This window comes from Salmo salar, chromosome 04 (genome assembly GCF_965601325.2).
Source record: "Salmo salar chromosome 04, fSalSal1, whole genome shotgun sequence".
In the NCBI taxonomy this organism is placed as follows: Eukaryota; Metazoa; Chordata; class Actinopteri; order Salmoniformes; family Salmonidae; genus Salmo; species Salmo salar.
Window position 1 is genome coordinate 65,490,457 of NC_138294.1, and position 16,522 is coordinate 65,506,978.

General features: G+C 43.4%; 1 protein-coding gene across 3 annotated transcripts in view; it reads left to right on the top strand.

Annotated features, from left to right (window-relative positions):
* Nucleotides 1-16,522, top strand: part of LOC106603419 (homeobox protein cut-like 1) — a 221,878-nt gene that overhangs the window by 192,858 nt on the left and 12,498 nt on the right. For all 3 annotated transcript variants that reach the window (XM_045717150.2, XM_045717152.2, XM_045717151.2), the window contains 2 exons: nt 6,062-6,364; nt 9,523-9,711. In XM_045717150.2, the coding sequence (XP_045573106.1) occupies nt 6,062-6,364; nt 9,523-9,711 (492 nt within the window). The remainder of the gene's footprint in view (nt 1-6,061; nt 6,365-9,522; nt 9,712-16,522) is intronic.

Sequence of the window (16,522 nt, forward strand, 5' to 3'; positions counted from 1 at the left end):
GTAGTTTTGTCATGTATAAGTGTATATTTGGCCTTGGGTTTTAGGTTATTGTCTTGCTGAAAGGTGAATTTGTCTCCCGTATCTGTTGGAAAGCAGACTGAACCAGGTTTTCCTCTAGGATTTTGCCTGTGCTTATCTCTTTCGTTTCTATTTATTCTAAAAAAGTATTTTAGTCCTTGCTGATGACAATTGTACCCATAACATCATGCAGCCACCACCATGTTTGAAAATATGAAGAGTGGTTCTTAGGGTTGTGTTGGCTTTGCCCCAAACGTAACACTTTGTATTCAGGACATAAGTTAATTTCTTTGCCAGATTTTTTTGCAGTTTTACTTTAGTGCCTTATTCCTTCTTTTCACTCTGTCATTTTGTTTTTTTTATCTGAAAAACTCTCCAATCCTTAACGATTACAAGCATACCCATAACATGATGCTGCTTGAAAATGTGGAGAGTGGTACGAAGTAATGTGTTGTATTGGATTTGCCCCAAACAAAACACATTTTTTGTAGTATTACTTTAGTGCCTAGTTACAAGGATGCATGTTTTGGAATATTTTTATTATGTACAGGATTCCTTAGTTTCACTCTGTCAATTAGGTTAGTTTTGTGGAGTAACTGCAATGTTGTTGATCCATCCTCAGTTTTCTCCTGTCACAGCCATTAAACTCTTTAACTGTCTTTAAGTCACCATTGGCCTTATGGTGAAATCCCTGAGCGGTTTCCGTCAACTGAGTTAGAAAGGACAACTGTATCTTTGTAAAGACTGGGTGTATTCATACACCATCCAAAGTGTAATTAATAACTTCACCATGCTCAAAGGGATATTCAAAATCAGTTTTTATTTTTTACCCATTTACCAATAGTTGCCCTTCTTTGCAAGGCGTTGTTTAACCTCCCTGGTCTTTGTGGTTGAATCTGTGTTTGAAATTCACTGCTCGACTGAGGGACCTTACAATTATCTGTATGTGTGGGGTACAGAGATGAGGTAGTCATTCAAAATTAATGTTAAGCACTATTATTGCACACAGAGTGAGTCCTTGCAACTTATGTGACTTTTTAAGCAACATTTTACTACTGAACATATTTAGGCTTGCCGTAAAACAAGTAACCTTCAGCCCATGGAAAACACTCAGTATAAATAACAAGCAACATTCACTTCATTTTTCCCTTACAGCAAAATGCTAGAAACCAAGCAATCAGTACTTATTGACTCAAGACATTTCAGATTTTTATTTTCTATTAATTTGTAAAAATTTCTAAAAACATAATTACATTTTGACATTATGGGGTATTGTGTGTAGGCCAGTGACTCAAAATCAAATTTTAAATTCTGATCTTAACCCAACAAAATGTGGAAAAAGGGGTGTGAATACTTTCTGAAGGCACTGTAGCTATACACACACACACACACAGTGCATTCGTAAAATATTCAGACCCCTTGACTTTTTCCACATTTTGTTACATTACAGCCTTACTCTAAAATTGATTAAATTATATTTTTTTTCTCCTTCTCATCAATCTAAACACAATAACCCATAACGACAAAGCAAAAACAGTTTTTTAGACATTTCTGCAAATGTATTAAAAATAGAAAACTGAAATATGAAATTAACATAAGTATTCAGACCCTTGACTCAGTACTTTGTTGAAGCATCTTTGGCGGGGATTACAGCCTCGAGTCGTCTTAGGTATGACACTACAAGCTTGGCACACCTGTATTTGGGGAGTTTCTCCCATTCTTCTCTGCAGATCCTCTCAAGCTATGTCAGGTTGGATGGGGAGTGTCGCTGCACAGCTATTTTCAGGTCTCCCCAGAGATATTCGATCAGGTTCAAGTCCGGGCTCTGGCTTGGACATTCAGAGACTTGTACCAAAGCCACTCCTGCTTTGTCTTGGCTGTGTGCTTAGTGTCGTTGTCCTGTTGGAAGTTGAACCTTCGCCCCAGTCTGAGGTCCTGAGCGCTCTGGAGCATGTTTTCATCAAGGATCTCTCTGTACTTTGCTCCGTTGATCATTTAATCAATCCTGACTAGTCTCCCAGTCCCTGCTGCTGAAAAACATCCCCACAGCATGACGCTGCCACCACCATGCTTCACTACAGTGGGGGGAAAAAGTATTTGATCCCCTGACGATTTTGTACGTTTGCCCACTGATAAAGAAAGGATCAGCCTATAATTTTAATGGTAGGTTTATTTGAACAGTGAGAGACAGAATAACAACAAAAATATCCAGAAATACGCATGTCAAAAATGTTATAAATTGATTTGCATTTTAATAAGGGAAATAAGTATTTGACCCCCTCTCAATCAGAAAGATTTCTGGCTCCCAGGTGTCTTTTATACAGGTAACGAGCTGAGATTAGGAGCACACTCTTAAAGGGAGTGCTCCTAACCGCAGCTTGTTACCTGTAAAAAAGACACCTGTCCACAGAAGCAATCAATCAATCAGATTCCAAACTCTCCACCATGGCCAAGACCAAAGAGCTCTCCAAGGATGTCAGGGACAAGATTGTAGACCTACACAAGGCTGGAATGGGCTACAAGACCATCGCCAAGCAGCTTGGTGAGAAGGTGACAACATTTGGTGCGATTATTCACAAATGGAAAAAACACAAAAGAACTGTCAATATCCCTCGGCTTGGGGCTCCATGCAAGATCTTACCTCGTGGGGTTGCAATGATCATGAGAACGGTGAGGAATCAGCCCAGAACTACACGGGGGGATCTTGTCAATGATCTCAAGGCAGCTGGGACCATAGTCACCAAGAAAACAATTGGTAACACACTACGCCGTGAAGGACTGAAATCCTGCAGTGCCCGCAAGGTCCCCCTGCTCAAGAATACATATACATGCCCGTCTGAAGTTTGCCAATGAACATCTGAATGATTCAGAGGACAACTGGTGAAAGTGTTGTGGTCAGATGAGACCAAAATGGAGCTCTTTGTCATCAACTCAACTCGCCGTGTTTGGAGGAGGAGGAATGCTGCCTATGACCCCAAGAACACCATCTCCACCGTCAAACATGGAGGTGGAAACATTATGCTTTGGTGGTGTTTTTCTGCTAAGGGGACAGGACAACTTCACCGCATCAAAGGGACGATGGACGGGGCCATGTATCGTCTAATCTTGGGTGAGAACATCCTTCCCTCAGCCAGGGCATTGAAAATGTCGTGGATGGGTATTCCAGCATGACAATGACCCAAAACACACGGCCAAGGCAACAAAGGAGTGGCTCAAGAAGAAGCACATTAAGGTCCTGGAGTGGCCTAGCCAGTCTCCAGACCTTAATCCCATAGAAAATCTGTGGAGGGAGCTGAAGGTTCGAGTTGCCAAACGTCAGCCTCGAAACTTTAATGACTTGGAGAAGATCTGCAAAGAGGAGTGGGACAAAATCCCTCCTGAGATGTGGCAAACCTGGTGGCCAACTACAAGAAACGTCTGACTTCTGTGATTGCCAACAAGGGTTTTGCCACCAAGTACTAAGTCATGTTTTGCAGAGGGGTCAAATACTTATTTCCCCTATTAAAATGCTAATCATTTTCTAACATTTTTGACATGCGTTTTTCTGGATTTTTTTGTTGTTATTCTGTCTCTCACTGTTCAAATAAACCTACCATTAAAATTATAGATTGATCATTTCTTTGTAAGTGGGCAAACGTACAAAATCGTCAGGGGATCAAATACTTTTTTCCCCCACTGTATAGGGATGGTGCCAGGTTTCCTCCAGACGTGACGCTTGGCATTCAGGCCAAAGAGTTCAATCTTGGTTTCATCAGACCAGAGAGTCTTGTTCCTCCTCGTCTGAGAGTCCATTAGGTGCATTTTGGCAAACTCCAAGCAGGCCGTCATGTGCCTTTTACTGAGGAGTGGCTTCCTTCTGGCCACTCTACCATAATGTCCTGATTGGTGGAATGCTCCAGAGATGGTTATCCTTCTGGAAGGTTCTCACATGTCCACAGAGGGCCCATCGGGTTCTCGGTCACCTCCCTGACAAAGGCCCTTCTCCCCCGATTGCTCAGTTTGGCAGGGTGGCCAGCTCTAGGAAGAGTCTTGGTGGGTCCAAATTTCTTCCATTTAAGAATGATGTGTTCTTGGGGCTTTTCAATGCTGCAGACATTATTGGTACCCATCCCCAGATCTGTATCTCAAACCAATCCTGTCTCGGAGCTCTACGGACAATTCCTTCAACCTCATGGCTTGGTTTTTGCTCTGACATGCACTTTCAACTGTGGGACCTTATATAGACAGGTGTGTGCCTTTCCAAATCATGTCCAATCAATTGAATGTACCACAGGTGGACTCCAAGTTGTAGAAACATCTCAAGGATGATCAATGGAAACAGGATGCACCTGAGATCAATTTCGAGTCTCATAGCAAAGGGTCTGAATACTTATGTAAATGTTTTTTTCAAAAAACCTTTTCGCTTTGTCATTATGGGCAATTGTGTGTAGATTGAGGAATGTTTTTTATTTAATCCATTTTAGAATAAGGCTGTAACGTAACAAAATGTGGAAAAAGTCAAGGGGTTTGAATACTTTCCGAATGCACTGTAGTTATAGTTACACACAGGGGTACACAACATCCTTCCTTTTGGTAGTCACTGGCCTAGGAGTGCCAAGACCAGCGTGATGGACATCATCTGAAATGTGACAAACAAGTCAATTTTAATGTGCAAGTCAGAAGTTTTGTGTTCAAGTTAATTTACTCTTAAAGCGTACTGCTTGAACAGAATCATAAAACACATACAGCCAGCACACTCGCACTCTCTCTCTCTCACACACACACACACACACACACACACACACACACACACACACACACACACACATCTGATCTACTGACAGGCACTTTCCCGTCAATGCAACTCAACGTGCGCTTTTCTTACAAATGCGCAGAGAGGAAGAAAATACACGTGTAGTGATTTTCTTCTACTCCGCTCTGCATTCTCTCGCTTTCTCTCCCTCTCTGCTCATCTCTGACAGACTGCTGTCTCAGGAGGAGAATTTTTTGGCCGTGCAATGGGCCGTCACACAGCCATTGGGTAGAGGGTGGGAGGGGGTGCTGGTGGAGATGACAGAATCACAGTGACACGTTAGCGCCAATCATTCTCTCTGTGTGTGCATGCTGGAATGACTGCCTGTTTGATGGAGCATTGGAGTGGAGTACCTGTAGCCCATATAGTTAGCTAGAGACTAGCTGATATAGATAGTGTGGGGCTAATGCAGTATGGGTGCTAGAGTTGGTGGAAACGCAGTAACAAGGCTCTTGTGAAAGGGTTACTTGTAATCAGAGAATAAACTTAGGTCCAAATTCAATCAATTAAAAGGAAATCTGCACAGCTTTACATTTACGTAATTTAGCAGACGTTCTTATCCAGAGCGACTTACAAATTGGTGCATTCACTTTATGATATCCAGTGGAACAACCACTTTACAATAGTGCATCTAAATCTTTTAGGGGGGGGGGGGGGGGGGTTAGAAGGATTACTTTATCCTATCCTAGGTATTCCTTAAAGAGGTGGGGTTTCAGGTGTCTCCGGAAGGTGGTGATTGACTCCGCTGTCCTGGCGTCGTGAGGGAGCTTGTTCCACCATAGGGGTGCCAGAGCACCGAACAGTTTTGACTGGGCTGAGCGGGAACTGTGCTTCCTCAGAGGTAGGTGGGCCAGCAGGCCAGAGGTGGATGAGCGCAGTGCCCTCGTTTGGGTGTAGGGACTGATCAGAGCCTGAAGGTACGGAGGTGCCGTTCCCCTCACGGCTCCGTAGGCAAGCACCATGGTCTTGTAGCGGATGCGAGCTTCGACTGGAAGCCAGTGGAGAGAGCGGAGGAGCAGGGGGACGTGAGAGAACTTGGGAAGGTTGAACACCAGACGGGCTGCGGCGTTCTGGATGAGTTGTAGGGGTTTAATGGCACAGGCAGGGAGCCCAGCTTGACATGTTTTGATCATGTGGCTGTCCTACAGTGGTCGTGTTGCCGTCTCACCTTTAACCATGTCTGTGCAGTGGCTGGTCCATCACATGTCTTTGTCTCTGACCCTTGGTTCTCTCTCTCCCCTGTTTCCACAGAGAACACCCCAAAGACCTCAGCCAGCTGCAGCCCAGCACCGGAGTCACCCCTCAGCTCGGCCGAGGAGTCAGTGAAGAGCTTGGGGGAGCAGGTGGGAGGAGAGGGATGTGGGGGTGGAGGAGGGTTGTCCCAGTTCCCCCCCAGGGAACCCAGCGAGCCCTCTGAGTCCCAGCCCGGCACACCGCTGCCCGTCCCCGGTCACTCAGGTCTCAGCATCCAGGAGATGGTGGCCATGTCCCCGGAGCTGGACACCTACGTCATCACCAAGAAGGTTAAGGAGGTGCTGACGGATAACAACCTCGGTGAGTTGGAGTGGTGGAATATGCCACTCTTTCTTTCAGCAGTCACTTCTACAACTCTGTCTTTTTGCTTTGACCAGCACAATGAAGACACAAACCCAAATCAATGTATTCCTTATTCTCCCTGAAGTGTACAACAACAGCTACAACAAACCTCATCCACTACTAATGAGTACTGTAGCACCTGGGTGATGCCATGAGCCATTTTGTACCAGGGCAGTCACTGGCAGTAGAGGGGTGAGGAGGGATTGCACATTGGTCCAAAGCTACAATCAGTGTTCACCAAGCAGCACAATCTCGCAACAAGCATTCTTTTCTCACTGATAATAAATTTGTTCCAATTATTGTAAAAAGCCCTGGCTGAGAGTTGCAACACTTCAAACGATTAATGTTGCGCCGGGTTCGGAGCGTGACATCATTGTACACATTAGCTCCGCTCCAGAACGGGGATATGCTCTTTACCCCACCAGCGTCACACAGTGCTGCCAAGGCAGAAAGAATTAGCCAGTTTCCATGTTCCACAAGCTGGCCAGCTTGCTCATTAGCCATCCCCTCAGCTAAAATTAACCAGCCCAGCTATCAACTCACACAACAAAGGAACAGAGAGCATAGTTTACACACTGTCCTGGGAAGACCCAAAGCCTGAGCTAGCTACTATCACAGCCAGTGTAGCGGCACAATTGGGATGTGGCCCAGCTTTAAGCCTAAGTGTTTCCTGGTTAGCCTCTGAGCCAGTTGGATTTAATGAGTCACTTATCTGTTGATTATGGTTAAAGGTAGAATCTTTAGTTGCTACATACACATTTTTTTACTCCAATGTTTGTAAACAATGTAAATGTATACAAACCCTGTATAGCCTTAAAACATGGTTCAAACTATACTTTTGATATATGGGATGGCCAGTCCTTGCTTTCATACCTCTGTCTAGGAATTTGAGAATGGTTACATTTCTCCAGGCCCATCCCTCAGCTTTTTACCAAAACAGAGGCAGGCTTTGTTTTTGTTTCAACTAAGGATTCTAGCTTTAATAGTTACAGTTTGGTTGATACATTACCAGAGAAACAGGCTCAAGCAGCATAGTGGAGACTTATCCAGTCCTTTCACCTATGGCTGGCCTTAATTCCTTAGGATAGGAGATGAGGAACACATGCAATTTTAGAGTATTGGGACAAAGCCTGGTTGTCATAGGACTGCTCACCGCATCACCCTCTGACTGCTCAATTAGCCCCACAGAGAAGTGTCTCCCTCCCTCCCATCCTTCCATCACTGTTCCCTAGACCTGGCCGCAGCTCACTCCCCCCTTCTACTGTGAGGTGGCCAGGACCAGTGATGGATGGTGTCGTTTAGCAGCTCCCTTCAGCCAAACTCACAGAGATCGGGCCAAATCACTTCCATGTCTGTCAGCTACAGTAGCCTTACTGTAGCACTGCACCCTCTTGGCTAGGTTGTTATAAAATACAATGTGTTTTCACTAGCTCACCTGGATAACTAAAGGTAATACAAATAGTAATATGTTTAGCCTACTAGCCTAGTCTCTCTTCTACCTGATATAGCCCAGGCATATTGGGACATTATTAGGCAAACTGCACTGAGATTGGACCAAATACTCCCATGTTCACCAAAACAACTAGCCACTATCCTTAATATCGGTAAGGCAACAAAAAATGAAGTTAGATTCACACTGACACAGATGACGCACACAGCCAAATCAGATTTCTTACAGGACTCAATCACTGTTATTTTGTTTCACACACAGTTTAGGAAATATGGGCACAAAGGATGCCTCTCAATGAACATGTTTACCCCTGCTGATTGCACCTACATCTAATCATTTTCAATGGGACATTCTATTATGTGGTGGTCCACAATATGTATTTTCTAAGGTGCTGTGATTTATGACAATGGAATTGTGTGATATGATTTAGACCCTCATGGTTTATTTAGAATAGATGAACAAGTTCACCCTTGTACTTTACTTTAATACATAGACTGAGATCCACAGGACTGCTGTGTGCATCACGGCATCCAATTGAATGCGATAAGAATGCAGTTGGAGCTGTGTGCGTATCTGTAACATTTCCATGTGTAATATAAGTGAGAGAGAATCTGTGTGTTCAGCGCACAAACAAAGCCCTGTCGGAGTCAGTGAGAGGAGGAAACTGTAAAGCAGCCCTTCCATCTCACACCCAAGAGATTCTCTCAGCGGGACTGGCGTCACCTGTTCTGTCTCCCAGCCTCCCAGCCCCATGCTGTCTACTCATCCACTTCTCTTCTCTTTAGAGGAACTGCTCCCCAAATCCCAGCGCCTTTCAGTAGCGCTTCACATCTCAGCCTCTCTCTCTCTCTCTCCGCTACGCTACGCTGCCTGCGTTTGTTCAGCCGCCCGACGTTCAGCTCACCTGCATAAAAAACAGTGTGAGAAGCACAGGGTAGAGCAACACAACCCCCCTCCTTGCTGCCAAAGGCATGTTTGAGGGGTCCCCTGGGATATAGTGGGGGGAAATAGAGCTCCACAGCGCTCTGCGTGAGAGCTCACAAGCTTTGAAGCCTTTCAAGAACCTGGGATTCTGCTGTGGTGAATGTTTATGCTGCGAACAGAGAGGGAGACCTTGGTGGTTGTTTTTTATTTATTTATGTGAATCCAGACCTTTTTTTATGCCTTTGAAACAACTCAGGCACTCAAACGCCAGTCAAACACTATTTAAACTGTTTCTTCTCTGAGTGAAGTCAGCCACAGTTGCAGCAGACAAAATGCTGCCAACTTCTGATGGCAAGTTTTCAATGCCGCCCTCCCCCCTACCTCGGAAACTTAAAGAATGTGTAACGTTGATGCGTGTTCATGCAAGGAATTCAAGTTTATTCCAACAGTGGAAAAAAAGGCTTTTAAATGTTGACAGTAGCTCATGCCCTAATTCTAATCCTTTTTAAATAGATTTTCAGGTACTGTTTAAGTTTGACACTTTTTTTTCTTCTGAATATTGCTCTATCCATGCTTCAGCTGACGTGGTTTACAGTTTTAGTTTTTCGTAAAAAAATGTGTAACCTTGATTCATATTAACCTACAACATGTCAATCGTACAATGTATTCCTGATTCTACTGGCCTTCTAGTGACTACCTTCTCGATCCCTCTGTGTGGATATAACCCCTCCTCTCTCCCCAGGTCAGCGTCTATTTGGGGAGACCATCTTGGGTCTGACCCAGGGCTCGGTGTCTGACCTGCTGGCGAGGCCCAAGCCCTGGCACAAGCTCAGTCTGAAGGGACGTGAGCCCTTCGTCCGCATGCAGCTCTGGCTTCAGGATCCACGCAACGTGGAGAAACTCATGGACATGAAACGCATGGAGAAGAAAGGTAATCCTTCTTTCCTCCCCTCTATATTTTTTGTGTTCTTCTTTACCTCCCTCCCTACCTCAACTCTGTAACCAGTTCTAAATCGCCCCCTAGCCTAGCCCTTACAAATCTCAAATGGTTAAAGCCAAAGGACAGTATGGCATTTGCCCCGCCTTGTGCTCTGACAGGTTAGGCAGAATTTGTGCCTCGTTGTCCTTGGATAGGATTTGGAGTTGGGCATTAGTGTGTCCTATGTCCTGTCCTTGTAACTTAGACAGAGACTAGGATAGAAAGAAGTCTTTGTACACTGATATAGCTACTGGATAGCTACCTCCATAGGCCATATTTTTACCCACCAACATCAGTCGTCGTCGTCGTCGTCCCCCCAGGATCGTGCCATGTCCTCAAGGCCGCCATGCAACCCTCGTAAACGGAAGGAAGTAAAGAATACTGTAAAACGAGATGGAGCAAGAGAACAATCTAGCCAACAAGAGAGAGGAAGAGGAATAGTGATTGCTCTTTTTCCTCCTCTAATAGCCCAGATGTGTCCCTGGGCTGCCGAGTCAAACAGCCCATGCCCAGAGCTCCTGGTTAAAAACAAAAGGGGGAGGAGACGTGTGTGTGTGTGTGTGTGTGTGTGTGTGTGTGTGTGTGTGTGTGTGTGTGTGTGTGTGTGTGTGTGTGTGTGTGTGTGTGTGTGTGTGTGTGTGTGTGTGTGTGTGTGTGTGTGTGTGTGTGTGTGTGTGAATGCTGTCGAGATCGATCTGGGTGTGAGACATCAACGCTCTCATCAGACATGACAGGCCCCAATCTCTCCGGGGTACACTTATTCAAAGTCCAATGCACTCATCAGAGCCCTCTTTTCTCCCCTTCCACCCACTTCCCACTCTGTAAGCTAAGTGAACATTCTTGGAGTGATTAGGCCTATTTAACACTTCTCCCGGGGTATCATCATTACTGGTCCTTCTTTGGGACTGGGGCTGGCGCTAGGCTACCTATGAGTCAATGCCCAGCCTGCAGGGGTATGTGTGGGTTAGCATAGCATGGAGGCTAACCTCTGGGAGCCTCATCATCAGCCAGCTAACGCTAGGGCCTGGAAGTTATTTTCCCTGCCTCAAGACCAAATCAAATGAAAAGTGTGGTAGAAAGCACAGGAGTGAACAGGAGAAAGCTGACGGGCTGTGAGCGTCAACAGCGTCATAGCGCGTCAATTTCTCAAGTTTATGCGGATCAATGTTGGTAAAATAAGCAGATAAATTGAATGGGTCATTTGTAGAAAAGAGGAATTGTTTTGATCTTCCATATGCTAAGTAGACTAAATATGTAGTTTAAAATGTGTTTGGCTGTAAGCTAAGGTTTATCAGTCAGATAGGCTGCATATTTGAAAACAATTGCAGCCTACCTGTGTTGATTTCGACCATTGGCATATAGCTTAGGCAGGCTACGGCTAGGAAACTCGAGGAACTCCGATTTCAAGAGAGAATACTGTTATGTAGACAAACGGGACTAGCTAAATTCTTTATAAACTGCTCGGGTGTACCAGCTACAACTCTCCTCACGTTCATAAGCTGAGGTAGGGTGGCTCCCGTAGGACATATCAGGTGAGTCAAAAGAAACGCACAACAATAATTCACAAGGGCTACATAGCGAACATAACAAATACAGCTGTTTATTATGGATTCTCATGACAATTAAATTGGCATACGCTAAGCAGTGTATGCGAATTGACACTCTTACGTGCAAATTTTGACACCGTTGATGGCGTCTCTCCGTGTGATTTTGGCGGTCCATATATCATTAAAATATCCAATGTTATTATCTATGAAATAAAAAAGGGGGACAATTCTGGTTTCATGTATTTAGTCTAACAGGCACACTGTGATAGACAGAGAAAACAACTATATTACAAACAAGCCAGAACTGTCCGATCTGAACAGCCATTCAGGTGTCCTGGTAGTATGGGTAGAATAAGAGCAGAAGAGAACATGAGCAAAATTGAAAAAACAGAGACCATAGAATATGTGAAATACTTAACAACATAATAAAGAAATAAGATGATGATGAGATTAGGTTGGTATAAGTATATTATGTAGTTACCAATCTGTATATTTCTCAGAAGAATGTATTTTCTTCAGGATTGCTCTGTCTTTGGCCATGAACTCCTGGCAGGGGAGGTTGAAGTTTGTCTTCACAATAAGCATGGCCTTAATGGTATGAACAGTGAACCTATTTCCTGCTGCTGTCCATATATCATTCATTTGGGAGAACACTCTCTTGACTGGTGCATTACTTCCAGGTAAGCACATGACAACAGACGCTAATCTAGCCAGGTTAGTGTGTGGGATGTCATTCTCTTTGAAGTGTGTAACCACCGTGCTCCATCTCTGATAAAGCGGTGTCTCAGATGTTTTCCATTCTTCAAGCGATCCCCCCTTTAGCAACTCTTGCAGGCCAGTAACCTCGTCAAACAATGCATCCTCATTGATGGTCACATTGGGGCATTTTTCCTGCAGTGTGGCTGCTGCCTTCTGGATCTCTTCACGCTGAGGTTGTCTCATTTTAAAAAGGCAATGTAAATATTTTAGATTATCTGTGTGCTTTCCCCATGCTTGCAAGTAGTTCACAGCCGTAGTGAAGAATAATTGGGATGTTTTGAGAATGCTCTCTTTAGACATTGCTCCATTTTCCTCTAGCGCTCTCAGAAGTCCTCTGACCAAAACTGGAATGAAGTTGTCATCACTTCTTGCAGTCACTTTTGCCTCATCGTTTCTCAGAATTGCAGCGGACTCCACAGCACAGCGGTCCTGGCCTTCAAGCGTCTTGATCGTGTCACTGAATACGGTCAGGTTTCCATGGACAAAGGCCAGCCGAAGTTCAGTCGGTGATCTTCGAACATTGTTCACAGGACAACAGAGCATTTGAAGGTGAAAGAAAAAAGGAGTTAAATGGCACATACATTTTCAGCACTCTTTCTAGAGCAGGGAGCATGGACAGCGAGCGAACATTGCTGTGTCCTGAAATGTTATGATACTCCTGGCCAACAAACTCACAAAAGCTCTTCAGTCTTTCTACTCTGACGGTGAAATTATCCAAATATCTTTGTAAGCAGGTACTCAACATCAAGGGGAATCATATCCAAAGCTGTTCTGGCTGTGTTATTAATGATGTGGGCAGAACAACCTAAGCCAATCACTTCCCGCTGCAGAGCATTTTTAACTTTGGTATGGACATTGACCCTCCCCAGCCTATTCAGTCTTCCAAAGTTGGTATTTGCGTTGTCGGCAGAGAATGACTTTGTTTTCCAGGTAAAATTTTGGGATGACCACAAGGACCTCAGCTGCAATTTCCTCTGCTGTTTCTCCTTTCAATTCAACAAAATCAAGCAGTTTTGTTTCCACAGATGCTGCCATCATATCTTACAATATCTGACTACTATTGGCAGAAGCTTTACATGTCCATGATTGGACGCATCAATGGGCAGGGACACAAATTCAACCTGGTCTAGGTCCTGTGTTACCAAAGTAGTTACCCATGGTGCTAACACGTTACTCGCTATGGCGTCACATTTTGTCCTAGCACATGTTAACTTTGGCTCATAAAGCTTCCGTGTCAGTTGTGCTGTGCAGTCCATAGATCTGTAACTACGATTGTGTTGCATAGTGTGGTATGCAATGACACCCTCCTGCACAGCTAAACCATATTCTTCTTGGGAAGGTTCTACTTTCTTGAAGAATGTGGTGACAGAGGTCATACCAACACGGGAAATCAGAGAGGCTTTATGCTTTTTCGTCTGTTGATGTTCTACCACTGCCGTTCTTCCCCCGCTGCCAATTGAAAAAGAGGAATTACAAAGGGTGCAAGTGAACCATTCTATCGTCTTGACCTGAGCGTATAAATGGAAATTCTCTCATGTTGTCATTAAAATGGCATTTCCGTTTCTTGGAAAGAGCCATTGTACCTCCTGTCTGCTCTTCGTCACTCTTCTTAGTCTCTTAACTTTTTCTTCTCCTCCAATCTTTCTCCTCTTTTCTTCCTCACTCTTCTACACTTTCCTCGCTTCACTATTTTTACTCTCTTAATTTTTCCTTCTCACTCTTCTCCTTCCTCTCCAATCTTTAATAATAAATAGTACACTATTAGATAAAATACTTTGGTTAACTTCTATGGGCTAGGTGGGATGGTAGCTTCCCACCTGCGGGACACAGCCAGTGAAATATCAGGGCGGCAAATTGAAAAACAACAAAATGTAATAATTCAACTTTCTCAAACATACGACTATTTTACACCATTTTAAAGATACACGTCTCCTTGATGTAACCACATTGTCCGATTTCAAAAAGGCTTTACAGCGAAAGCAAAACATTAGATTATGTTAGGAGAGTACATAGACAAAAATAATCACACAGCCATTTTCCAAGCAAGGACATGTGTCAATAAAACCCAAAACACAGCGAAATGAAGCACTAACCTTTGACGATCTTCATCAGATGACACTCCTAGGACATTATGTTACACAATACATGTATGTTTTGTTCGATAAAGTTCATATTTATATCCAAAAACAGCATTTTACATTGGCGCGTGACGTTCAGAAAATATTTTGCCTCTCCAATACTGCCGGTGAATCAGCACAACAATTTACAAAAATACTCATCATAAACGTTGATCAAATATTAAACTGTTATTCAAAGAATTATAGATGAACATCTCCTTTATGCAACCGCTGTGACAGATTTCAAAAAAGCTTCACGGGGAAAGCACACTTTGCAATAATCTGAGTACTGCGCTCAGAAAAATACACCAGGCAATACAGATACCCGCTATTTTGGAGTCATCTAAAATCATAAATAGCATTAGAAATATTCACTTACCTTTGATCTTCATCAGAAGGCACTTCCAGGAATCCCAGGTCCACAATAAATGTTGTTTTGTTCGATAAAGTCCATAATTTATGTCCAAATAACTCCTTGTTGTTTGCGCGTTCAGTAAGCTACTCCAAATGTAGGAAGCGCGCCGAAAATTTCACGACAAAAAGTTATATTTAGGTTCGTTGAAACATGTCAAACGTTGTAAAACATCAATCTTTAGGGCCTGTTTAACGTAAAACTTCAGTAAAATTCCAACCGGACGATTCCAATGTCTTGAAAAACGTTATGGAACACAGCTACCTCCTCACGTGAATGCGCGTAATTGTGGCCTGTCATTCTCTCGGTCATCAGACTCCAGGAGGTCTTGTTCGCTCTCGGTTGACTGAAAAAGCCTGAAACACGTTCTAAAGACTGTTGACATCTAGTGGAAGCCTTAGGAAGTGCAAATTGAACCCTAAGTCACTGTATACTGAATAGGCCCAGTCTTGAAAAACTACAATCCACTTCCTGGTTGGATTTTTTCTCAGGTTTTTGCCTGCCATATGAGTTCTGTTATACTCACAGACACCATTCAAACAGTTTTAGAAACTTCAGAGTGTTTTCTATCCAAATCTATAATATGCATATTCTAGTTTCTGAGCCAGAGTAGTAACCTGTTTAAATTGGGTACGTTTTTCATCCGGCCGTGAAAATACTGCCCCCTAGCCCAGACAGGTTAACAGATTCCTATTGCTTGCCTCATTTTTGTATTTTATCTCAACATTGTTTGGAATAATAAATTGGCAGGCTCTGTAATCATATCTTTACCTATCTCCTTCACTCTTCTTCCTATCCAGTCTTCCTCCTCTCCTTCCTCTAAACTCTCTAACAGAAAACATTATTCTAATGTTATCCATGAAAATGTCAAAATATACACTGCTCAAAAAAATAAAGGGAACACTTAAACAACACAATGTAACTCCAAGTCAATCACACTTCTGTGAAATCAAACTGTCCACTTAGGAAGCAACACTGATTGACAATACATTTCACATGCTGTTGTGCAAATGGAATAGACAACAGGTGGAAATTATAGGCAATTAGCAAGACACCCCCAATAAAGGAGTGGTTCTGCAGGTGGGGACCACAGACCACTTCTCAGTTCCTATGCTTCCTGGCTGATGTTTTGGTCACTTTTGAATGCTGGCAGTGCTTTCACTCTAGTGGTAGCATGAGACGGAGTCTACAACCCACACAAGTGGCTCAGGTAGTGCAGCTCATCCAGGATGGCACATCAATGCGAGCTGTGGCAAAAAAAGGTTTGCTGTGTCTGTCAGCGTAGTGTCCAGAGCATGGAGGCGCTACCAGGAGACAGGCCAGTACATCAGGATTGTTTTACAATTAAAGGTCATATACACTGCATTTCAAATGGTCAGCAATCATTTAATGAATTCAGGTCTTGTGAAATTATAACTAGGCCAAATTTAAGCCTTCCACCAGACCCACTAATAATTTAAGTATATTATCAAAATAGTTTAACCTGTTTTTTTTGCAATCACTGATCTGTCTTTCAAGTATGTCTATGAAAATGCCCTTTTTTGTTAGAAATTTAACCCGAACCATGAACCCGAACCTAATAGCCTAATAATGAACAACTACTTGTAGAAGGCATTATAGAAAATGAACACAGGTCTCATAAATAATCTCTCACGCACAAGCACGCGTGCTAGTGAGTAGCCAGCTAATCTTTATATTTCAAGTTTAGCCAACTTGGATCTATTTGCTAGCTAACAAGGCAGAACAGATGAATTGTTATGAACACACCCTTCAACTGTTTGAACAGCTGTTTAACTGTTTAAACAGCATGCTAGCCTGTCCACTGTTCAGATGTTGAAATCAAGTGGCCTACCTTATTTCTCAGAATGAGAGCGAGTTGCCAATTCCTTATGTAATTGTGTTTTATGCTTATTACACGTTTCTAAAAC